Source organism: Heptranchias perlo, chromosome 1 (assembly GCF_035084215.1).
Source record: "Heptranchias perlo isolate sHepPer1 chromosome 1, sHepPer1.hap1, whole genome shotgun sequence".
NCBI classification, from domain to species: domain Eukaryota; kingdom Metazoa; phylum Chordata; class Chondrichthyes; order Hexanchiformes; family Hexanchidae; genus Heptranchias; species Heptranchias perlo.
In genome coordinates, this window is record NC_090325.1 from 56,930,802 (window position 1) to 56,957,010 (window position 26,209).

General features: G+C 43.4%; 1 protein-coding gene across 1 annotated transcript in view; it reads left to right on the top strand.

Annotated features, from left to right (window-relative positions):
• Positions 1 to 25,983, top strand: part of epg5 (ectopic P-granules autophagy protein 5 homolog (C. elegans)) — a 182,076-nt gene extending 156,093 nt beyond the window's left edge. The window contains exons 37-44 of the mRNA XM_067985336.1: positions 737 to 922; positions 2,011 to 2,214; positions 2,939 to 3,083; positions 4,096 to 4,338; positions 5,030 to 5,249; positions 6,525 to 6,740; positions 8,407 to 8,521; positions 23,222 to 25,983. Coding sequence (XP_067841437.1) covers positions 737 to 922; positions 2,011 to 2,214; positions 2,939 to 3,083; positions 4,096 to 4,338; positions 5,030 to 5,249; positions 6,525 to 6,740; positions 8,407 to 8,521; positions 23,222 to 23,404 — 1,512 coding nt within the window. The 3' untranslated portion in view covers positions 23,405 to 25,983. The remainder of the gene's footprint in view (positions 1 to 736; positions 923 to 2,010; positions 2,215 to 2,938; positions 3,084 to 4,095; positions 4,339 to 5,029; positions 5,250 to 6,524; positions 6,741 to 8,406; positions 8,522 to 23,221) is intronic.
• Positions 25,984 to 26,209: the final 226 nt, after the last annotated feature.

Consider the following 26,209-nt stretch of genomic DNA (forward strand, 5'->3'; position numbering starts at 1 on the left):
TTTCTTTTTAAAGATTTGTTTTGCTGCACTATAATATGTATATTGTAATGAAGCAAGTGACATAAATACATTTTCAGTTATCTATAACTGTGACTACTTTTACAGTACTGTAATTGCAATCCAGTTTGCATTCCATTGTTAGCTTCTTGCCAAACTTGATACAACAGTTAAAACTGATAAAACAATGGAACGGTTAAGTGAATAAAATTACTCGGCAAAATAATTATTCATTTAACAGTTTTGCACTGTAGTACTATTCAAATATTTTTACACTCAAATGAAGACGAATGGTGCTTTCTGGCACTCCTGGTCAAGCAGTTATAACCGCTTAAAAATCAATAACTCCATCATTGCTAAAGCAATGAAAAAGGACATTGCCAGATGATGTAAATATGGATTGGTCAGCCATTAGATCATTAAGTAGAGCGAAGATGTCCATCCAAATTTAGTCTGAGATGGAGAAATATTTGGGAGTATCAGTGGAGAGTAATGTTGCAGAGGAGGTGTTGTGAGCTAAGGGAATTGGCTCTTTCAGGTCAACACCAGTGTAAGACGCCAGGTTTTTCTTTTTTTTTGTTTGTGGAGATATGATTGTAATTGGCAGTGACTCTCTAATAGTTCAGTGGAATATTCAACTGTTCAGTGTTTATGTTTAGTGTTATTTTAGTTTAGCTCTGCATAAACCGTGATGGTGATTCTCAGTATTTAATACCCAGCTATTGATCTTGTCTTCCAGGTCGAGAGAGGAAGTCCAAAGAGCTGTTTCCTATTTTTAGGAACTTTGTTGTGTGAAGTTAACTGGGTCAGTGTTCTTTCTGATGCTTGGAATCCCCAACCCCTCTTGCAAACACAAACTATGGTTGTCTATTTGTTGTTTATGATGGTTTTTCTATCAAAAGAGGATGAACTTATAAGTAAACCAGTAAGTAGTTTTGTATTTTATTCTCTTGACTAGCTTTCGAGACCTTTAAAAAGTACAGTACCTTATTAAAGCAAAAGATCCTATTTTATTTTTTTGAGTAACTGAACATCATGGTAATTTGTTTGTTGTAATTGATACCATTTTCTCAGCTAAAATGTAATTCAGAAAGCCTACTTTATAACTGATCCAGAAAAGTAATTCTAAAAATGCAAGATTAAAATTTTATTTTAGAATTTTGGAAAGCTAGCAAATTTGCACTTAAGTCCATGTGCACAGAGCCAAATGTCACAGCCAAATGTGAGATATAACTAACTATCTGCGCAACTAAAGCTGATCGCATAATTCAAGGACATTAAACTTACAAAGTCATCCTTACTAGTAGAGGTATCGCAATGTTCACTGTCACGAACTACAAACTTGGAGATTTAAAAAGGAACAGAAACTTATGGTGCCTTGCTCCAGGGAGGGGGTGGTGGGGGTGATAGAATCAGCAGGTGCGGTCAACTGGATGCATCTCCAAGAAATAACATAAATGACTGGAAAATGTCACCAACACTTTTTTGGCCAGGGATAAGTTTGGTGTGGGAAACCTGAGGAAAAAGGAAGAAAGTAAAAAGCACTAAAATGGGCAATGTGTGCTCTTTACATTTCCGAAATGTAGGTTTATAACCAGCATTAGGAATTAAGAGAACATCAATTAGATGGCTTTTGTATTATGAAAAAAATATTTATTTTGATAAGTACAAAAATTCTGATTTGCAGTGGTATTTTTGTCCACTGTCCAAAAGTAGCAGTATAGAAACTTGACATTTCAATAAATTCATGTGTATTTTTGTACCTTTTTAAATTTTTGTTACTGTGATATATTGGTTTTGAAAAGTGATGCAAAATATTGCTTCTAGAAAAATTGAAATCTTCACAAGCATATGGGTGCAGTTACACCTATTTGATTCTTAGATGATTTGGAAGAATTTTACTGTTCCAACGTGGATCCTTTGATGAAAAATGCTAAATAATCATGCTTATTTATTTAAATGTATTCATAAGTTAGGTTTTACTAACCGAACTGTTAATGCTCACCTCTGCAGGAATCTCCATTACAGAGCCTTCTTGGGCAATCGAGTGCACTACCCTGGCATTTTGTGGACATTGTATCATACCAAAATGTCATCAGCTACTTCAGTAGCCACTACTCACCCTCTGTTGTCATTTTAAAAGATCCATCAGCTGAACTGATACTGAAGCTTTTAAAAGTTGCTGCAGGTTTTAGTGAAACCTTGAACATACACATTGTAAGTAGATATAGAAAGAGTTGTATTTGTTTGGTTCAGGATGAAATATGTTGAATTTACATGAATTAGGAAAGTAATCATTGTCTTCCAGTACATGATGCACCACCATTCTTGCCTCTGGACATTATTCACTGATTGACTAAATGTATCTCTGTGCTTATACTACAGATCAGCTCATACATTTATTCAATAATAGTATGTGTGTGACATCAAAGCATCTCTGAGATCAGACACAACCTGCATCCCAATGTGCAGTGCAATCAATGCAAACTCGTTATAAATGTTGGAAAACAAAACCAATGAAGTTGAGGCTAAATAATACCTGCCACTTGTTTTACCCTGAAACCCATGCTGGTATGGATGTTGTGAATTTCTGAATCCACTATTGCAGAATGACCCCAGATTCTATACAACCAGAACTCTACAACGGATGCATGAAAGAGAAGAAAGACACTGAACAACTAGTTCAGCAGTAAGGGCCAAGAGGGGAGAAAAATTCAGATTGATTTAGTCGTAAATGATGAATGTGAAAGCTATGCACCAATTATAGCCTTCCATTCATCTGGTTTGATCATTGCGTAGGAAATTTCTAAATATCCCGTGTTCACATAATAAAAGCACAGTTGTATCTATGAGGAAATTGTTTTTACTTTAATCTCGTATTAGTGAATACAATGAAATGTGAGTACTTTAATTGCTAATTCTGTACCTATGGTTTCTTTAGGATGCTACACATAAATGCAGGGCATATGTCCACCAAGTTGTCCAGTGCCTCATCACTTTGGATCAGAATGCTCAGATAGTCCATGCTCAACTAGAACATGAGATGATAAAGCTATTGGATGATATTGTTATTTTTAACCCACCAGGTCAGTGCAGTCTGAAAACTATCTCGGGTGTAGTTTGTTTTCTTATGTCAGTGGTAATTTGGTTTCCAATTTTGATTAATGCAATTTCTAAATATTAGTGTTGTAGCTTTTATGTGTGTTATTACATTGTGCACTGTGTGGCATGCTTTTCATCTTGCTATAACAGCTTGAAAACAAGTACACTTGATCATATATTTGTGGAAAATGTAGAAGCAATAGGCCATCTGTACTGCCACAGCATCTCTATGTGAATGGAACAGGAACAACATAGAGATGAGATGCCCAACCACTGCTCTGAATCAAACATGAACATACAAAAAAAGATAGGGAAAGACCAACTGATCCATCCAGACATGTTGCAGCCTACATCCACCATCAACCCATTTTGCCTCTACCCCTCATCATCAATTTAGGAAAGAACTGTGAAATTCTTCTAAGATTGCCAAAGACAGTCAAGCAAGCTACATGAGACTGCAGTTGCTTGTACCATTATTTACAGCTAATCTTTCACTTACCTTTAATAACTTCAGGTGTGCTTCACTCACAGTAAGGATTGCCTTAAGTGTAGGAACCACATTGTGGATATGGTGAAAACTTGCCCAGATGCATGCTCACACACTCAAGCACACACACGAAAGTTTATTTTAAATAGGAAGAAACATAGAAACATGAGTAGGCCATTCAGCCTCTCAGGCCTGTTCCGTCATTCACTCAGATCACGATTGATCTGTACCTCAACTTAATTTACCTGCCTTTGATCCAAATCCCTTGATACCCTTACCTAATAAAAAATCTATCAATCTCAGTCTTGAAAATTTCAGTTGACCCAGCATCTACAGACTTTTGGGAGAAAGAGTTCCAGATTTCTGCATTTATAAATATACTTTCAAAAATCATAATCAGGTACATCTGAAGGTAAGTTGGTAATTGCCCTATTGTATTATTTAGTTAAATTTACTGACTAATCATCGGTTTTTCATGAGTAGTATTTTTCTTCGTATCCCTTCCTCAGATGTGGACAATCAAATGCGTCACATGGCAATAAGCAGCCTTTTTATGGAAGTACTGATGATGCTAAATAACACCAGTGTTACATCAGCAGAATCACTGCGAGTGAGTTTAAGGTCTTGGACCGAGACTAAGGTCCACTATAATCTGGTATTACCACTACTGACTGCAACTTGTCAAAGTCTGGCATCTGTCAAACACATGGCAGAAATGACTGAAGGCTGCATCATGGCTTATTTCAAGGATGGTAAGTAGTATGTGTACGTTTGAGGAACTGATTTCATTTTCTTCACACTATAAATATATTTTACCAAGGTAGATGTGCCTGTAACATTTCAGGATTTTTACCTATTTGACCTGGAACATTAAGTTCACAGAGTTAACTTCCAGCAAGAGGCAAGCTGTCTAGGATGTTAAAGGCAAATTAATTGAAACACCAGACGAATCAGCTATCTCAGAATTGTGTATCCTTGCATCTCAGATCAGTATGAGACAATGGGGAATCTTCCAACATATACTATAGATGTTTGCATCTTACATTTTAGAATGGTTTTCATTCAGAGGTGCCCAACATGTGCATGGGGGCTTAGTTAAACAGATAGCACTGTGACTACTGACACCACTTTGTCAGCCAATGAGTTGGAGGCGGGCCAGGACTTACAGCCGGCAGGACTTAAAGCGAACCGCAGTAAACAGGAATCACCCGTAAAATCATATCTCCATTCTGGACGGGAATAGTGGTGTCACTATATGCAACCATTTTATTTTTTTAAACATATGCCAACTTCCAATCTAAAAACTTGTACAAAATAATTCTGCCCAAGCAACTTATTTGTGCACTTATAGCAATGATGGTCTTTAATGAAACGGATTTTTCTAATTTGTTTTTACTTATTTTTATGGTTTTAGTAAGTAAGATGTGTATTATTTTTGTCTAGGAGCATGTCTTGATCAGTATTTTGGATGGGGACCAATTTTAGTATCTCTTCAAGTGCCGGAACTAACTGCGGAAGAATTTCTGAAAGAGTGCTTGGATTTGGGAAGTTACTTGACGCTTTATGTGTACATTCTTCAGCTTTTGAACATGGAGCAGACTTTGTCCAATGAAATGAAAATGCTAGTTCTACTTAACAAATGGATAGAGCAAGTCTTTCCTAGGTAATATTGATTAAATAAGAGTATCTTATGGGAACTATATATTTTAAGTGGATCTGAAAGAATTTTGTTAATTTTCTTTTAAATGGAGATGGAAATGCCAGGCTGACATAAGAGAGTGCTTTGTTTAATCTGCATGGAACCTTCATGTCCAGACCCACAACTGTGTCAGAAAAAAATCCAATTCCATGTTTTAATTTAATGGAACAAGTGTCAAATAATAAAGAAAGAAAGACAATTCAAAATTATACAGGGCATTATCCTGTCTCTGAAAAGTCTTAAAACACTTCTCAGCAATGAATTACTTCAAATTGCTGTGACTTATTACATAAGCAAATATGACAGACAATTTGCGCAGTAATATTGCACAAATAACAATGAGATGATTGATTAGTTTTTTTTGGTGGTATTGGTAAGGGAGGAGCGTTGGCCAGGCTGCCTGGAGAACTCTTTGCTCTTCTTTGAATAGTGCCATGGGACCTGTTAAGAAGTGCATTTGTGACATCAGTGCTACAGTTTAATCGGCTAAGACTTCAAATAGAATTTATAATCAAACCTCCAAAAGTAACATCTTCTGGGGGGAAACACATACTTTTAAACCTTTGAACATCACCAGGTTTATTTGCCCAGGTCCAGTCAGGCTACAGGCGCTATCAAGTATCAGCGGTACTTCTGGTTTTGATGCTGAAATATGCATCAAAGTTTTTAGGGTTGCTTCTATAATATGACTATCAATCTTCCAGTTCTTGTCATTTGAATGGTTTAAAAAATGACCTTTGGAATCTACATACTTGTAAAGTTGTTCCCATCTTCAAATGGATAATGGAGGAAAATGCTAAAAGAGAGATTTTAAAGTCAGAACATGTACAGGAAAAACAGTAAAATTTAAGTTAAAAATAAAAAAGGATAACAAGACGAGCACAAATAAAGTTTGTTAAATAATTGTTATGTAAGTTTATGCTTTATATATTTTAGGCACTTTGGGTAAAAATTACAGCAGTAAAGGCATTTCTGATATTTGTGTAGCTTCATTTCTATAATAGTGGATTTTTTTCACTGTGTAGCAAGTGAACTGAAAACAAACAAGAGTGGTCAACCAGGGCAACTAGGGATTTCCCTGAATCTGAAGATGCTCTTAAGGGTTGATATTCTCAGAATTATGGATTTGATTTTATAAAAATAAAATTTACCTTTTCAGACTTTTAGAATTGTGATTATTAATCTGGTAGAGATTTTGAATTCTGCTGAAAGTTAACACTGCTAATTTGTTTTAAACAGTAATGCAAATGATGAGGTCAAGCTGTTCCTGTGGTGGCACAAAGTATTGCAATTAACATTGATCCAGCTTGAGCAGAACGATGTAACTGCACTGGAATTTTTGATGAGGATACTAAATACATTGCAAATGAAACAGAGTCATCTTGCAGAGGAGAGGCTCTCTTCTGGAATTCTGGGAGCTATTGGTCTTGGAAGGAAGTCTCCCCTCTCAAACAGGTGGGGCATTTTGTGTGAAGTCTAGCAAAAATAAATATTTTTGTGATTTTGCTTTTCTCACTGTTCTCAAAAACTAATTTATAAATTAGTATGATTCCTTCAGACTTTGAAACAGACCACAAATCAGTCTTAGTTTTTCATGTTCACACATGTAATCTTTCATATTTAAGTTATATATAATTCATGTAAACCATAGATATTTTGTCAACTGTATTCAAGATTCAGATTTTTTTATTAAAATGCATCTCTCATCAAGCCACTTTACAAAATCAATATCAAAATATTCAATATCACTAAATTATCTAGTTTGTAATGCTCAGCACACTAAATACTACCAACTTTTTAATGGGTTTCACCTAGAAACAGCAGCATATATTATAAATCTGATTGCTTCTGCATAAAATGTTTTTTTTACTTTGCTTTCCTAAATGAATGAGGTTTGAAAATTGTGTATTTTATATCCCAGGTCTATAGAATTCTTAATATGGCTATAAAATATGTAAATGAGTTATGCATTTATCAGGATTGCAATGTTTTGTTTAAAATTTAAAAAACTTTAGTTGATCAGGATTGTATATTACAATGCAGTTACACAATCACAGGAGTCCAGATGAGTTTGTAAATGCTACACTTTCACAGTTTGATATATCTCAATCCCTCACATCTCTTCTTGGCCTTACTGAAGGTGGCTGGCATACCCCACTCCCTTTGCCCTACCATTGGTGGATGTACCTTCTGCCATCTACGCCCTAAACTCTGGAATTCCCGACCTAAACCTCTCCACGTCTCCTATTTTAACACCCTCCTTAAAACCCACCTCTTTGACTGAGCTGTTAGTCACTGCTCATATTTCCTTTTTTGGCACGGTGTCAGTTTATGTCTGATTATGCTTCTGTGAAGTGCTTTGGGAAGTTTTTCTACATTAAAGCAGCTATACAAATGTACGTTGTTGTTGAGGCTTTTGAATAATACAATATGGAGTTCTCATAATTATAAAGATTGCTCAAACTTTGCCCTTGTGATTTATTAGGTAAGAACCACTCAATTGTGTCAGGGGTTTTGAACATACCTATTGTTCATATGAATTGCAAGCCAGTTACTCTTAATAACTGCTTGGAATGTTTCAGAACTAAAAGGTTTTGAACAATCATCATGCCTTAAATCAATAAAATATCTATCATGAAGTCAAACAATGTAAAATAGATTAAATTATTACTTTATGATTTAGAATAAATGTAATATGTAGCAAAATTATAAATCCTGTGTGATCACATTTTATTTACTGAGAAACCAAGGTGAAGGCTAAAGTCTACAGTGCAAGGCATCAGAAGATTTAAAAGAGAATAAGAGGTAAAACAGGAAGTAATGATTAGGTGTCACAGGCTTGTGTTTTAGAAGCCTAAAAATTGTAGAGAAAGGGTAAGGAGTTGCACAGTTTTGAGATCCTGCAAAACAGTGAGTTAGAATAGGAAAGTTTGCCGTGAGTCTTTGCAGTCCCCACATCATATGTCAAGCAAACACAAATATATTAGTGCCTTCCTTTACACATCCATTTCCTTGAAATTGAGATTTGTAGCCTTTCCTGGGCAACGGCTCTATATTAATTCAATCCCCTTTTCTTTTTATGCTGGTTGTTATTCAGATTTCTGATTGTACGTCTTTATAGGTTTCGAGTGGTGGCACGCAGCATGTCAGCGTTCCTACTGGTTCAGCTTCCTGCAGAGAACCGCATTCGACTGAAGCCTGGCACAGAACTACAGCTGTCTCCCAAAGCACAGCAGGTATTGAGAACTTACACAATTAGTTCAATACTGGATTTTTTCAGAAGATAAGGAAGGCCATTCATTCATCCATTCAGAAGCACTCTACAATATCTTCCACCCCTACCCCCACATTGTAGCATCGAATTGGTAAATGGTTTGAGGATTTTCACCCCGAGTACTCTATTCAGGAGTTCATTCCATGTGTTGATAACTTTGTGTGAAGGAGAATTTCCTGATATCAGTCCTAAATTTGTCTTTTACTAGTTTGAACGTGATTCTTTGCTCTACATCGATTTATCTTTTCATTCTCTTGCCTATCTTGCATAAGATTGCCTCTCAACTGCCTGCTTTCCTCATAACTTGGACCCTTGACACTTAGAGATCAGTCTTGTGGCTTTTCTCTGCACTATCTCCAGCGCTGTAATGTCTCTCCTGTTTGCAGCAACCAGAACTGGACACAGTACTCAAGCTGCAGTTTGACTGTACAATTTTATCAAACTTTCTCTGACTTGTATTCTATTGTTTTGGCTAAGTAATTCAACTTTCATTTGCTTTTGTTAATTGCTGCTGTGCATTGGTTGGACCTGTTGAACATCGATTCTACGAAGACTCCGAGGTCTCTTTTAACTTCATCCTTAGCTAATTCAGCACAACTCATGGAGTATGTGTTTTGCCCATTCTTTCTTCCTACGTGCAGCCTTTACATTGTTTGTATTAAATTTCATCCACCTATAGTCTGCCCACATACTTAGTTTGTCCAATTCATTCTAATTTCTGAGCTGCTTCCTTTGATTCCACTGCCCTTCCTAGTATGCCACCATCAGCAAACTTAACCACTTTGCATTGTGTTTTGAGTTCAGGTTATTATTATGTGGTGGCAGATACAAATCCATGAATGGTTGCCATATGTCAAGTATTTTATCATATAGGTCAGCATTCCTAATGTTATCTGGTAAGCCTCAGAGCTTTTCTTGCACGATATTTTGATCCGATTGGTACTGTCATAAGTATAACCAACTCCAGCATTTCTGTGCTTCTCCGGTTGCCAGCACTAGAAGTTTGAACTTGTGCTTTTTTTTAAAAAATGTTTAACAAAAGATGGAATAGATCCAAACTGGACCAATAAGTGTTTTGTCTGTAGCCCTTCTCCCTATTTATTCATGTTGTAAAGGGATAGTATGATGAATACATAAAAGCAGAAAATAAGACTAGAGGATTTCTTGATGGCTGAAACAAAATGGTCGGGCTTGCACTATTTTGTTCAAGTAGAATTGATAGATGTATACTTTGGTCACTGCCTTAGTAAGTTTAGGGAGTTCCAATCTTTAATTGGTTAGGTATGTGATATAAGCAAAGCTTTCTTCCTGCATAAAATAAGAAACATTTCTATACTGTAGTTTTTATCATAATAGATTGACAAGATGATTTTAAAATTGGCTTCAGACTGGTGTATATTTTTTGAAGCCCCCTTGTCTCTGTCAGGGGGGTGGCCAATGCATAAAACTGACAACATCTGTCCATATCTTTAATGAAAGTTGGCTATCCATGTCCTGTACTCAAAAACTAATTTGGCCAAAGTTTGCTTGGCCAACCGCCAAGCAATATTAATCTCTGTGGGCTGCCAGACTGGGGTAAGTTGACAATTCATCATCTCCAGTGGTTGACTCATATCTGGATATGCTTGAAAGAAAGATAGTTACCTCAACATTAACACCTGTAAAATGAAAGTTACATATTGGCATAAATATGCTGCCTAGATTATACCGAGAGGAGAGCGGGAGGCGATGGCGCCCGAGTGTAGAGCGGGAGCGGGAGGCGATAAAGCCCGAGTGCAGAGCGAGAGCGGGGGGTGATGAAGCCCGAGTGTAGAGCGGGGGGTGATGAAGCCCGAGTGTAGAGCGGGGGGTGATAGAGCCCAAGTGTAGAGAGGGGGATGATAAAGCCCGAGTGTAGAGCGGGAGCGGGGGGTGATAAAGCCCGAGTAGAGAGGGGCATGATAAAGCCCGAGTGTAGAGCAGGGGGTGATGAAGCCCGAGTGTAGAGCGGGGGGTGATGAAGCCCGAGTGTAGAGCGGGTGCGGGAGGCGATAGAGCCCGAGTGTAGAGCGAGAGCGGGAGGCGATAGAGCCCGAGTGTAGAGCGAGAGCGGGGGGCGATAGAGCCCGAGTGTCGAGCGGGAGCGGGGGGCGATAGAGCCCGAGTGTCGAGCGGGAGCGGGGGGCGATAGAGCCCGAGTGTCGAGCGGGAGCGGGGGGCGATAGAGCCCGAGTGTCAAGCGGGAGCGGGGGGCGATAGAGCCCGAGTGTCGAGCGGGAGCGGGGGGCGATAGAGCCCGAGTGTAGAGCGGGAGCGGGGGGCGATAGAGCCCGAGTGTCGAGCGGGAGCGGGGGGCGATAGAGCCCGAGTGTAGAGCGAGAGCGGGAGGCGATAGAGCCCGAGTGTCGAGCGGGAGCGGGGGGCGATAGAGCCCGAGTGTAGAGCGGGAGCGGGGGGCGATAGAGCCCGAGTGTCGAGCGGGAGCGGGGGGCGATAGAGCCCGAGTGTCGAGCGGGAGCGGGGGGCGATAGAGCCCGAGTGTCGAGCGGGAGCGGGGGGCGATAGAGCCCGAGTGTCGAGCGGGAGCGGGGGGCGATAGAGCCCGAGTGTCGAGCGGGAGCGGGGGGCGATAGAGCCCGTGTGTAGAGCGGGAGCGGGGGGCGATAGAGCCCGAGTGCAGAGCGAGAGCGGGGGGCGATAGAGCCCGAGTGTAGAGCGGGAGCGGGGGGCGATAGAGCCCGAGTGTAGAGCGAGAGCGGGGGGCGATAGAGCCCGAGTGTAGAGCGGGAGCGGGGGGCGATAGAGCCCGAGTGTAGAGCGAGAGCGGGGGGCGATAGAGCCCGAGTGTCGAGCGGGAGCGGGGGGCGATAGAGCCCGAGTGTCGAGCGGGAGCGGGGGGCGATAGAGCCCGAGTGTCGAGCGGGAGCGGGGGGCGATAGAGCCCGAGTGTCGAGCGGGAGCGGGGGGCGATAGAGCCCGAGTGTCGAGCGGGAGCGGGGGGCGATAGAGCCCGAGTGTCGAGCGGGAGCGGGGGGCGATAGAGCCCGAGTGTCGAGCGGGAGCGGGGGGCGATAGAGCCCGTGTGTAGAGCGGGAGCGGGGGGCGATAGAGCCCGAGTGCAGAGCGAGAGCGGGGGGCGATAGAGCCCGAGTGTAGAGCGGGAGCGGGGGGCGATAGAGCCCGAGTGTAGAGCGAGAGCGGGGGGCGATAGAGCCCGAGTGTAGAGCGGGAGCGGGGGGCGATAGAGCCCGAGTGTAGAGCGAGAGCGGGGGGCGATAGAGCCCGAGTGTAGAGCGGGAGCGGGGGGCGATGGAGCCCGAGTGTAGAGCGAGAGCGGGGGGCGATAGAGCCCGAGTGTAGAGCGAGAGCGGGGGGCGATGGAGCCCGAGTGTAGAGCGGGAGCGGGGGGCGATAGAGCCCGAGTGTAGAGCGGGAGCGGGGGGCGATAGAGCCCGAGTGTAGAGCGAGAGCGGGGGGCGATGGAGCACGAGTGTAGAGCGAGAGCGGGGGGCGATGGAGCCCGAGTGTAGAGCGGGAGCGGGGGGCGATAGAGCCCGTGTGTGGAGCGAGAGCGGGGGGGTGATAGAGCCCGAGTGTAGAGCGAGAGCGGGGGGCGATAGAGCCCGAGTGTAGAGCGAGAGCGGGGGGCGATAGAGCCCGAGTGCAGAGCGAGAGCGGGGGGCGATAGAGCCCGAGTGTAGAGCGAGAGCGGGGGGCGATGGAGCCCGAGTGTGGAGCGAGAGCGGGGGGGTGATAGAGCCCGAGTGTGGAGCGAGAGCGGGGGGGTGATAGAGCCCGAGTGTGGAGCGAGAGCGGGGGGGGTGATAGAGCCCGAGTGTGGAGCGAGACACAGGGCTCGATTTTCGCGTCGGGTTACCTGCGGGTTTCCAGCGGGGGGGGGCCCCGAAAATCCCGATATCCGGTCACGTGACCAGATCGCACCGAAATCCCGGCCACTTCCGGGTACCGCGCTGACGTGCGGGGCTGCGCGCGCAAGCCCCACTGGTGGGAATCCCGCAGGCAATTAAAGCCAGCGGGGTTCCACTTGAGAGCACTTACCTTGCTTGTTGAGGTCAGTTAATGAGCTGAATCAGCTGTCAAAAGAGGAAGTGTGGGATTTTAGGTTCAAGGCAGTGAGTTTCCCACACTGGGCGAAACAGTCTCTCTCCAACCAGGCGTGTTGCAGCCAGCAGCCTGTGGCAGGTGCCAAGGTGCACTCCACGGGGGAGAGCCCTCACCCACGCAGGAGGCCACCGCGTCACATAGGGCAACCCCTGCCCTCCACCACCCCCCGCCAAGCCAGAGGACAGACCGACACGAAACCGCAGCCCCAGTCCGAGGAACCACCCACCTACCCTGCACAACCCCTCAGACCAACACCTGCCAGTTGGGTGGTGCGTGGACACCCTCGGAGGACGAGCAGCATGACTAGGCCCAGCAGCCTCGCAGTCCACGCCGTCCGCCGCAGAGACGTGGAGCCCCCCAACACGGTGTTGTTGCACGCCCACCTGCACAGCAGGAGGGAGGGCTACTGCAGGGAGAGACGCATCGCAGAGGGCACTACCCTCGCCACAGGGTCCACAGACCGAGGCGCAGCTCCCCGGACCTCTCCGAGCAGCAGTGCACAGGGAGGTGCAGATTCGCTCGACATGTAGTCGTGGAGATCTGCAGGCTCTTTCATGCCGAGCTGCTCCTGGCTGGCCCCAGCACCAACTGCTTACCTGTCGCTGTCAAAGTCACCACTGCCCTCCACAACTTCTCCTCCGCATCCTTCCAGGGTGCAGCCGGCTACACCGCCGATGTCTCTCAGTCGTCTGCGCGGAAGAGCCCTGCAAATACACCTGCACCTACTCTGCAGTAACACGATGGGCGGCATCAGTGGTGGGTCCTCATAGTGATACCCAGGAGCGGGCATTATTGGACACAACGGACAGGATTCGCGGAGACATGGCAGTGGTGGTGTCAATATAATGTGTGCTGTTTGTTGCTCTGAAATTCAATATAGGTAACACCCAGGACAAACCCTCAGACACCCTTGTGCACCCCCTTCATGCTCACGACACGTTTGCCTTACGCTGCCTACTGCACATATGTGATGCATGCCCTGTGGATGCAGCACAGGTGGTGGCAGGTTGAGTGAGGCTGGCCGTGAGGGAGATGCACGAGAGGGTGAGTATGGGATGGAGCAATGAGATTGTATGAGGATTGGGTCGCGTGTTAGTGGCAGGATGAGTACTGGCGAGGTGAGTAGGTGGAGGTAAGATGAGGATGGGGTTTGAGTGGGTATGAAGGGTGATGTGACAGAGTAGTGTTGGCGGTGCCGAAGGAGATGTGGGGTGGGGGCAGTGTTGTGGCAGACGGAGTGTAGGGGAAAGACTTCGTGTTCTCACTGTGGCTGACCTACTGCGGTCATTGCAGCGCCTCCTGCACTGTATGCAGGTGGGCCATATGTTGGTGGCGCAGGTGACCCCCTCTGCCACCTCGAGCCAGGCCTTCTTGGTGGCAGAGGCAGGCCGCTTCCTCCCGCCCGCCGGGGGGAAGATCTGTGTCCTCCCCCTCCTCCTCACCCCATCTGATGATACCTGGGGTGAGGCATCATTAAACTGGGAGCAACCTTCCCCCTGGGCTGCTCCATGCTGCAATTTGTTCCGTTGGTTGCAGCATCTGTCAGTGGAGGACTGCCCCTTTAACTAGAGAGCCTCCAGCTGACAGATCGTACTGCGCATGCGCAGCCCACCCGACGCGCAGACCAGCAGCGCGGACCCCGGAGGAGCAGGTAATTGATTCCTATTAGTGTGTTGCCTGCTACGATCGCGCGGGCAACCCACTAATTTCGCCGAGCGTGTTGACCACGCTCCCGGAGGACCACCCGCTGGGAACCCGCAGGCCTGGTAAATTCGAGCCCACAGTAGGAGTCAACTTACCACAGGCAGAAATTGAAAGTGATGTCACAGGACAGTAGGTAGATGATTGGTTGGTGAGTATTACTGTTTTCTTTTCTCTCTAATTAGGGCAGGGGTTTAACTGAGAACTTAAATCAATAACTTTAACTAGATAAATTAATTAGTTAATAAAACTAAGAATAGCAAGAGATTATAGGGTTTTTAAAGTATCTAAATAAATTCTGGTTCGACAAGCAGTGGAAGGGCAGGTGGTGTGTCGTAACTGCAGCATGTGGGAGTTTGTGGAGAGCAGTGTGATCTCAGGCAACCACATCTGCAGTAAGTTTCTGCAGCTCAAGGAGCTTCGGCTCAGATTCGTTGAGCTGGAGTCTGAGCTGCAGACATTGTGATGCATCAGGGAGACGGACCTGGAAACTTTGATCCAGGAGGCAGTCACACCCCTTAGATTAGGTAGTAGTTTAGATTCGTTCAGTGTTCAGGGAGAGGAGCGTGTGACTGCGAGTCAGGCAAGTAAGAGGACACAAGATCTAGTGATGGAGGAGCCTCAGCCCTTGACCTTGTCCAACTGGTATGAGGTACTTGCTACCTGTAAGGATGAGAGCAAGGACTGCAGGGAGGATGGGCAAACTGACCATGGCACTGTGGTGGAGGAGGCCATTCAAGTGGGGGGAGTAAAAAGGAATTTGGTAGTTGTCGGGGATAGTATAGTTAGGAGAACAGACAGTGTTCTCTGTTGCCGCAATCGGGTACCTTGAAAGCTGTGTTGCCTGCCCGGTGCCAGGGTTAAGGACATCTCCTCACGGCTGGAAAAGAACTTGGAGCATGAGAGGGAGGATCCAGTTGTTGTGGTCCACGTAGGAACCAGCAACATGGGTGGAACTAAGAATGAGGTTCTGCTGAGACAATTTGAGGAGCTAGGGTCTAAATTAACAAGCACAACCTCAAAGGTAATAATCTCTGGATTACTACCTGAGCCACGTGCAAATTGGCATAGGGACAAACAGATCAGAGAATTAAATGCGTGGCTAAAAGAGTGGTGTGGGAGGAAGAGGTTTCAATTCATGGGACACTGGCACCAGTACTGAGGAAAGAGAGAGCTGTTCTGTTGGGACAGGCTCCACTTAAACCGGGCTGGGACCAGCGTCCTGGCGAATCGAATAGCTAGGGCTCTAGATAGGACTTTAAACTAAAAAGTTGGGGGGAGGGATCAGGTGAGGGGAAATTTACAAATCTAAGGAGAAAAGTTAAGATAATAGAACAGTGTAGTGACTTGGGTAAAGATCAGCAGAGTGTGGCAGGAAGGGACAGAGAGTTTACCAATAATAGTGCAACAACAAGTAAGGTCAAAGCAGAAAAAAATGGTAAAAAGTCAAAACTAAAGGCTCTTTATCTGAATGCTCGGAGCATTCGTAACAAGATAGATGAACCAATTGCACAAATAGAGATAAATGGGTTTGACCTAATAGCCATTACAGAGACACGGTTGCAAAATGACCAAGGTTGGGAACTAAATATTCCACGGTACATGACATTTAGAAAAGACAGCCAGAATGGAAAAGGAGTGGGAGTAGCCCTAATAATAAAGCATGACATAAGCACAGTGGTGAGAATGGATCTTGGCTCAGAAGATCAGGAAGTAGAATCAATATGGGTAGAAATTAGGAATAACAAGGGGCAGAAAACACTGGTGGGAGTAGTTTATAGGTCCCCTAATAGTAGCAATAACGTTGGACAGAGTATTAATCATGTAATGATGGGAGCTTGTAACAAAGGAAATGCAGTCATCATGGGGGACTTTAATCTGCATATAAACTGAGCAAATCAAATTGGCAAAGGTAGTATGGAAGATGAGTTGTATTAGAGACGGTTTCCTCGAGCAATACATCATGAAACCAACCAGGGAACAGCCTATTTTAGATTTGTATTATGTAATGAGATAGGGTAGTAAGATAGTAATCTCACAATAAAAGAACCTCTGGGGAAGAGTGATCATAATATGAAAGAATTTCACATTCAGTTTGAAAGTAACGTACTTAAGTCAGAAACTAGAGTCTTAAATTTAAATAAAGCCAATTACATAGGTATGGGGGCAAGTTGTCAAAAGTAGATTGGGAAATTAAATTAAAGGGTTTGACAGTTGAAAAGCAATGGCAAACATTTAAAGAAATATTTCAATATTCCCAACAAGTATACATTCCATTGAGAAATAAAAACTCCACAGGAAAAGTGATCCACCTGTGGCTAACTAAAGAAGTTAAGGAGAGTATTAGATTGAAAGAATAGGCCTATAATGTTGCCAAGAAGAATAATAATCCTGGGGATTGGGAGAGTTTTAGAAACCAACAAAGGACGACCAAAAAATTGATAAAAAGGGAGAAAATAGAATATGAAAGTAAACTAGCAAGAAATATAAAAATGGATTGTAAGAGCTTCTACAAGTATGTAAAAAGGAAGAGAGTAGCAAAAGTAAACATTAGTCCCTTAGAGGCTGAGATAGGAGAAATTATAATAGGGAATCAGGAAATGGCAGATGCGTTAAACAAATATTTTATATCTGTCTTCACAGTAGAAGATACAAAAAGCATATCAAAAATAGTGGGGAACCAAGGGGTAAATCAGAGTGAGGAACTTAATTAATATCACTAGAGGAAAAAATACTGCACAAACTAATGGGACTAAAAGCTGACAAATCCCCTAGACCAGTTGGCCTACATCCTAGGGTTCTAAAAGAAGTGGCTGCAGAGATAGTGGATGCATTGGTTATGATCTTCCAAAATTCTCTAGATTCTGGAACGGTCCAAGTGGACTGGAAGGTAGCAAATGTTACCCTGCTATTCAAGAAGGGAGGGAAAGAGAAAACAGGGAACTACAGGCCAGTTAGCCTGACATTGGTCATCAGGAAAATGCTGGAATCCATTATTAAGGAAGTGGTAACAGGGCACTTAGAAAATCATAATAAGATTAGGCAGAGTCAACATTGTTTTATGAAAGGGAAATCAGGTTTCACAAATTTATTAGAGTTTTTTGAGGATGTAACTAGCAGGGTAGATAAAGGGGAACCAGTGGATGTTGTATATTTGGATTTTCAAAAGGCATTCGATAAGGTGCCACATAAAAGGTTGTTACACAAGGTAAGCGATCATGGGGTTGGGGGTAATATATTCGCATGGATAGAGGATTGGTTAAAGGACAGAGAGTAGGGATAAATGGGTCATTTTCAGGTTGGCAGGCTGTAATTAGTGGGGTGCCGCAAGGATCGGTGCTTGGGCCTCAGCCATTTCTAATCTATATTAATGACTTAGATGAGGGGACCAAGTGTAATGTATCCAAGTTTGATGACAATACAAAGCTAGATGGGAAACTAAGCTGTGAGAAGGACACAAAGGGCTCAATTTCAAATGTAAGTCTGGGGCCGGGGGGGACAACGAAAATTGGGAAAATCCGGAGCGGGTAAGGAAGCCGGCTGCAACCCGCCGACTCCCACGTTTCACAAAGACGCATCTGCGTGTGCGCGCTTCAGGAATCCAGATGTCCTGCCGGCGGGCTGATATTTAAAGCAGTCATTAAGATAGTTAAAGTTGTTAAAGTACTTAATTTTATGGTGATTGAGGCAGGGAAAGGATTTTAATTCTGCCTCAGCGAGTTTCCCATCCTGTGTGAAACACAAAATGGGGAACGAGTCGTGTTTCAGCCGGCAGTCATTTGGACATTTAAATCCCTGTTTGACAGATGGGGATAAAAGGTGAATTATTGCAGCAGGGCACTCTGTTCTCTCAGACAAACTTTTGGCTAGGAGATCTTTGTGTTTAGACTTGGTTTCCACTCGGAACTGTTCTGTTTACACACATTGATCAACTTTCCAGACCCCCTCAAACTGACACCATCAGGATGGGGGCTGCGATGGCTCCTGTACCTGTGCCATTCCACTCATGCAGGAGCTGGACTCCTCCATCATGTGTGATATTGTGGAGAGTGTGCGTGGAACCTGTTCCAGTGCCTCGCAAATGTGCTGCTGTCCCTCAATCATTCTCCTTTTAATGGATGGCCTCTGAGGTTCAGCATCTGCATCCAGCTGGGCAGAGCATGGAGAGGAGTGCACCCACCGAAGCGGACTCTCCGCAGCTGCCCCTGCCACCTATGTCTGCTCATGCTCACGTGTGTGATGACTCACCAGGTGCCAACCCAGCTAACTGACTACTAGGACTCACCGAGGTGTGAGTATCTGCGCTGGTGGATGGCATGCTAAGATGTGACGGTGCGCCCTCAGAGGCCTGGAGCTTCTCTGAGGAATCGCCCTCTGCCATCACTGCAGTCGTTTAATGGCCTGTAAGAGAACAGAAGGCAATATTAAGCATCATCACAGATGTGTCATGTTTTGATGAGCATACTGAGGTGTTCAATATGCCAATAATTCTTAACATCAATTCATGTTGTGTGTGATGAATGTTAAAGTTGCGTGACCAGATGCTTGTGGGGGCCAGTCTCGGCGTCCCCGACGGACAGGCACTCAAGTGTGCAGCAGATCTTCAGGGCCTCCTCCTCCGCATCTGTGAGGACCACTATTTGTGGAGGCTCCCCTCCAGCCCTTGCCCTCTCGCTTGCATTCTGAGCTCTCTTCTGGAAGGGGAGAAAGTACAGATGGGTGAGAGAGTGATGGTGAAGTACCAACCGATGAATGCATTGCTTTGGGTGAGGCTGACCGTGAAAGAGATGCATCAGAGAGCGAGTATGAGAGAGACATCACATTGAGTCAGGATTGGGATGAGTGATAGTGGTAGGGTGACAAATGGGGAGGTGAGAAGGTGCTCAGGGGTGAAGGTAAGTTGAGGGTGAGCCTTAAGTGGGTGTGAGGAGTGATGTGATGGTAGTGCAGAACGAGTTGCGGGGGGTGATGTGCACCACGGAATGCAGGAGAATCGTAAGTGTACTCACTTTTGCTGACCTAGTTAGGTCATTGAAACACTTCCTGCACTGGACTCAGGTGCAGGATATGTTGCTCCTGCTGGTGACCTCCTCTGCCACCTCGAGCGAGGCCTTCTTGGTGGCAGAAGCAGGGCACTTCCTCCTGTCAGCCAGGTAAAACAGTTCCTCCCTCCTCCTCCTCACACCAACCAGTAGCTCCTGGAGTGAGGCATCATTAAATCTTGGAGCAGCCTTGTCCCTGTGCTGCTCCACTGTGTCTTTTTGGTCTTTGCTCCAGCAAAAGCCATTGGAGCAATGGCCCTTTAAATACAGACGCTCCTGCTGACAGCCTGTCATGTGGGTGTGCAGTCTGCCCACTGCGCAACTTTCGGACAGCAAACCCAGAAGCCACATTAAGGGCCACCAATTAACTTGCGATCATGTGGGGAACGGTAAGTTTTTATTATCCGGGTTTGCCGCACACCCATTGACTCCCCTGCTGCGCTTTGAAAATTGAGCCCAAAAAGTCTGCAAAGGGATATAGACAGATTAAGTGAATGGACAAGAAGGTGGTAGATGGAATATAATGTGGGGAAATGTGAGGTTATTCACTTTGGTAGGTAGAATATAAAAGCAGAATATGTTTTAAATGGTGAGAAACTATTAAATCTTGATGTTCAGAGAGACTTGAGTGTCCTCATACAAGAAACACAAAAAGTTAGTATGCAGGCACAATAAGCAATTAGGAAAGTAAATGGCATGTTGGCCTTTATTGCAAGGGGGTTGGAGTACAAGAGTAAGGAAGTCTTACTACAGTGTACAGGGCCTTAGTGAGACCTCACCTGGAGTACTGCGTACAGTTTTGGTTTCCTTATCTAAGGATAGATATACTGGCCTTGAAGGCTGTGCAACAAAGTTTCACTAGATTAATTCCTGGGATGAGAGGGTTGTCCTATGAAGAGAGGTTGAGTAAAATGGGCCCATACCCTCTGGAGAATGAGAGGTGACCTCATTGAAACATAGAAGATTATGAGGGGGCTTGACAGGGTAGATGCTGAGAGATTGTTTCCCCTGGCTGGAGAGTCTAGAACAAGGGGGCATAGTCGAAGGATAAGGGGATGGCCACTCAAGATTGAGATGAGGAATTTCTTCATGCAGAGGGTTGTGAATCTTTGGAATTCTCTACCCCAGAGGGCTGTGAATGCTGAGTCATTGAATATATTCAAGTTGAGATGGATAGATTTTTGGACTCTAGGGGAATCAAGGGATGTGGGGATCGGGCAGGAAAGTGGAGTTGAGGTTGAAGATCAGCCATGATCTGATTGAATGGCAAAGCAGGCTGGAGGGGCCATATGGCCTACTCCTGCTCCTATTTCTTACGTTCTTAGATGTTGAAATCACTTGTGAAGTTGAATTTAATGAGTTCAATTTAGGAATTGTCACCCATGTATGTCATTGCACTGAGGCATCTTTAAAAGTTTATTTTATACACAAATCTAAGAGATTATCAGCCTATGTAAGATATATGTTCTAAAAGGATATTTTAATCCCTTGAGGACTGAGTCAGAATTGGAGTTTGTCTGACTTTATTACTTCAGTCCGCTAACCAACAGGAAAGATAGTTTTGCCATGTTAGTGCTGTGCATCAGCTGGAGTGTAACAAGAAGCCATGTGAGATTGCAATGAAATTGACTCACAGTGGAACAAATAATGAACGTTATCATCGCAGACATGTGTTGGTGCAAGTGATGAAGCGCGTATTTGTTGGACTCCTCGAATTGTAATCTACGAAAACCCCTCTCCACAAGTGGTACAAGTAGACATAGTTCCCCGATGCCATTTTAAAAATAGTGCCATTATTGCGCAACTAACAATATAACTTCATCCACTGAGGAATGACTGAACGATGTTAGATTGTGTTTCGACATGTAAGGCAAAGGTTGTAAGATAGGGTTAAGCGAAGAAAACTTATTAATCAGAAAACAAATTTTAAATACCTCAAGAAGTAACCTACCTGTGTTGAAATAAATAACCCAACCCATAAATGGTATTGTCCCCACTGCTTACAGCAGGTATGTTGGTGTTAACGTGATTTTCCCGATACAAGTGATGGGTGGTAAAACCAATCTGACGACACCCAATTCTATCTCACCATCACCCCTCTCTCCCCCACTGCCTCTGATTTGTCATGCTGCTTGTCTGACAACCAGTGCTGGATGAGCAGAAATTTCCTCCTACTAAATATTGGGAAGACTGAAGCCATTGTCTTCGGTCCCCGCCACAAACTCCGTTCCCTAGCCACCGACTCCATCCCTCTCCCTGGCCAGACCGTATGCAATTTTAGCTTCCTATTTGACCCTGAAATGAGTTAAATGCAGGGGATTAAAGAGGTGCGAAGAATTTATTGAACTGCCCAAAATAGCAGACATGCTTAATACATTTTAAGTGGTGCCTTTATAATTGATTCCTATGGTATTGGCAAATGGTTAGCGCTATTTGTCCGATTTAGGTGACTGCCTGTGATACGAGTAGATGGTGTAAGTAGTGGGGACTGTACAGTGAAACCTGTAGATTAGGGACACCTAAGGAACTTGCATCAGGTTTCCTTTTCAAAATGGTTATTGTATCTGCAGTAAACTGGATAAACCAAATATCCCAGGATTGGCTGTATCTCCTGCCCTCACCTGGGTTCATGCCTAATTCTGGAGCCCTGCCAGCAGGACGTGACTTCAATTCATTTTCTCTTTGTTGGGTTTCCCAGTTTATTGCCATCCTATGGTCCTTTTCCATTGAGGTAGGGATGTCCAGATCCTGGGATCTGCTACTTTGGCAGCCTGTACAGGGCAAGGTGGCTGCTGTAGGGTCGGAGTGCCTGGGAGATCCCAGCCAAATTGGGGGGGATTAATGTCCTGCAGACCCCTGTCCAGGGCCCTCTCCCTCCGTGTGCTGCAGCTGCTGTTTGAAGTGCAGCCAGGTTGGGGTGGGGGGGGTTGTTGGACAGGGGGCTATGAGCAGCTCGTCAGTACCTGACGTATTGGTGGAATAGGGTTGCCAACTCTGGTTGGAGGCATTCCTGGAGGTTTGATCACGTGGTGTTCTGACCACATGGCCTCTGACCACGTGACATCGGATCACGTGACTTCTACAAATGTTATTGAATTTACCTTACCTGCAGTTGAGAATCTTTATTTGTGGTTTCACACCAGCAGCTGTTGCGTGAGAGTTCCAAGAACCAGGAGGCCATCCGTGAGCGGGCAGGGAAAAAGGGAAACCATTCTCTCTATCACTCCCCACCCCCCCACCCAGTCTCCCGAGCCCCCTGCGATTTCAGCCCCCCCCCCTCCCCCGTGATGCCAGAGCCCCCCCCACCCCCCACCCCCCCCCCCACCAACTGGCGATTTCAGGGTCCCTGATTCCCAACTTCCCCCGACTGGCAGTTTCCGGCTTTTGTGGAATAGGGTGTTCTTTACCCAGCATCCATAGCGGCAGAGAATACCTCTATCCCTGGGTTGGAGCTGTGCAAGCATTCAATCCTGGAGGTAGAGCGGCTTCTCTGCCACTATGGATACTGGATAAAGAGATCTCCATTCCACAAAAGCCGCCTCGCACTTACCTGCGTGTCAGGTGATTTAAGTAGTAAACGGACTTGGTGCGTTGAAGGCTGTCCATCTACCATTGAAGTCAGTTTTTATTTTTCACATACCCTAATCACTAGTTCAGCTTTTTTGACACCAAATATATTCAGTGACTCACCTGAAATCACTGGTATCCACTTTTACTCCACCTATTCATAATCACCATGCAGTGATTAATAATTCCTAATTGTGAAAAACATTATTCGTACTAAACAAAATAACAATTTTCCTTTTGTATTTCAGGCCCTGCATGGACTTGAATCAATGTCAGTGAGCAAGCAGTATGCAGACTATCAAGAAGAGATTTCACGGGCTACAGCGTTCATCAAGAACACAAACTATTGCCTTTTGGATGGCAACAAGTTATTAGCTGTTCTTATTAGTTTCCTTTACCCCGATACACATTATCTAGACATTATCCGCTAAATATTTTGCCATAGCAGAATCTCAGCATAGGAAGTCTAAAGTTTTCATTAATACTGCAAGACAATTTGAGAAAGTATCTCCAGTGAAAGAATTTTAACAATTACTTTACTAAATCCATTAATGAATCGGTTATCAGGTAACAATTAGTTTATTTTAGATTATGACAAAATGCGAGCTGTTTACAAAAAATGCTTTAAAAAAATGAACAGAAAAGGACTTTGTTTTAGGACATCAGTCTACTGTTTGCTCGCACACAATTCTGTATTTTTGTACAATAATCTGTCTTATGTAATATCAGTTTGAGCAGCAAAAATATGTAACAAATGCATTGTTGATAAAGCACATTCTACATCCTAGGCTTTCATCAGTCTTGAGAATGATCAAATAAATAAATAGCCATATTAAACTATCCTTTTTGAAAGTATTTGGCAAACTTGTGCAATTGAGACTACAGACACTGCCTAATATGATTTTCATCGCAAATATTTAAACTCCCTCTCTATTGCTATTAATGCATCAAACAAATACAACATTATCACCCTTAAAACAAGTAAGCATTTACATAGAAATTGCAACACGGAAACACTCGTTGCTGGTGTTTATCCTGCACACGAGTCCTAACCCCATGTGCCTGCCCTGTTCCCTTCTGCCTTTATCCCACTTTCCTTCAACCACCTATCTAACCTATTCTTAAATGCTTCATGATATCTGCTTCACTCACTAATGCTGGTCATGCATTCCACAGCCTTGCAAAAAAATTTTTCCTGTTCTCTGTCCTAAATCTCTTACAATTAATGTTACTTTCTCATTCTAGACCCCTAAAACACTGGAAACAATATGTTTCTATCTAGTCAGTCCCATCCCTTCATAATTTTAAATGCTTTTATCAAATTGTCCTGTGTGATTTGTTAAAGAACATGGGTATTTTATTTTTTGCAGAGAACAAACAATAATATACATTTTCTTAAGTTGTATCTTTATAATTCAGCAAATAAACTGCAGAGAAGGATCTTGCTGCTGTTGGCAGTTAGTAGTCTTAGTTTAGCTAGTGACCTGTTTCTAGCACTTATTCTTTCTTCCCTACTGATGCATCTGGATCTGAAGTATTGAAACAGGTCAACCTGTCAATTTTTGTTGTCCTCAACAATTATACTCCATGCAGTTATTTCAGTTACTTGAAGTGGAAATTTAATTCTGTGGTTAAGTTCCATTAGTCTTGAAATTATGCTGTGGAAATATTAGCATCTGAATATTTAATGCATTCACATGAAATTCTTGTGTCTACTATTTTAAACAGACCTCCTTTAGAATAGCACCCTGAAATCAACAAAACGTATCAATAGCCATGGAAGGCCTTTGTGTAAGTGCCTTTGCCTTTCATATATAAACACATGATGCAAATTCCTTAACAGTGTAATATATGTTTTAATTTTCATAGGGGTTTCATTTTTTGTTACATTAGCCAACTGGTGCTGCCAAGATTATTTTTTTAAAAGTTGTGACATCGTAGGTGCCATATAATCTCCAAGTTCACAACAGTGCCATCTATGTTACACTAGTAAAATTAAAGACTGCCCTTGCTACATAAATAAAGAATCTGCAGTGGCAAACAGTGGACTTACCATGTTTATTCAGCAGGTAAGCAAGATCTATGGCTCATAATTATACTTAAGCTCTCACTTAGAAGTAGAATAAATTTAACCACTGTTACAGGAACTGGATGCTAGTACAGCTCCAGTCCCTACAACATTCCCCACTTTTGATGTCAAACCAATAAATCTAAGCAAGTAATTTCATAGTTCTATGTCACCAACATATGTTTAAAAATACTTAATTCTAGCTAAATAACACTGTTAAAAGGATATACTGATAGGGTTAGATGAAGGAGGCAGGGAGGAGGCTGCTCGGGTTAGATGAAGGAGGGAGGAGGCTTGTGTGTAGCATAAATACCAGCATGGACCTGTTGGGCTGAATGGCCAAATACTGTGCTGTACATGTTGCTTTTTTTGTTTAAATGACAAAACCGTTCTCAAGTTATTTAATGTATGATTCAAGTTATTGAAAGCACATCTTGGATGCTGCTATTAGTGATGTAATGCTGTGCACTTTATAGAAGTGAATAAAATTGAAGTTCGAGTGAAATCAGTGGTACCTTCCATAATGTGAAGGATTTCTCATACTCTTTCATCAGACATTCATCTTCATAGTCAAGTTTTTGACATTGGTATTAATTTAATGGAAGTGTACCACTGGCATTTGAAGTGTGTCAAATAAGATTCCAATAATACTTGAAACATGCAATATAGTGGATCTAAATTGGCTCTTGCTGTAAAATATTAATGAGCAGTTCTGGTTCTTATGAAATTGTGATATATATATATATATATATATAAAGCTCTACAATGACAGTAATCAGTTTATCAAGAGCAATTTTATCTTTGAGCAGTGTTCTCCTGAGGTTTTGCTGTATATAAACTGCATTATGGTCTTTTTCTCCTCTGTGTCCTTAAAATCTGAATCATAATTATTGTCAATTTACAGTGAAGGTAAAGGCAAAATAAAGATATTTCCTATCTAAATGTATTGATGTATTTCAATTTTCTTTCAAAGTGTTCAGTGTGTTTCAAAGTGCATTTGACAATAAGTATAAATAATTAAGTTTGGTAAAATCATTTTATAAGGTACAGTTGCATAAAATGTGTTTGGACCGAGAGATTCAACTTCATTGTTTCTGCATAGGGTAGCTATTGCTTCAATGGTATCCAATTGATTGTATAATTTTGAAAAGCGACTACCAGATTCCAA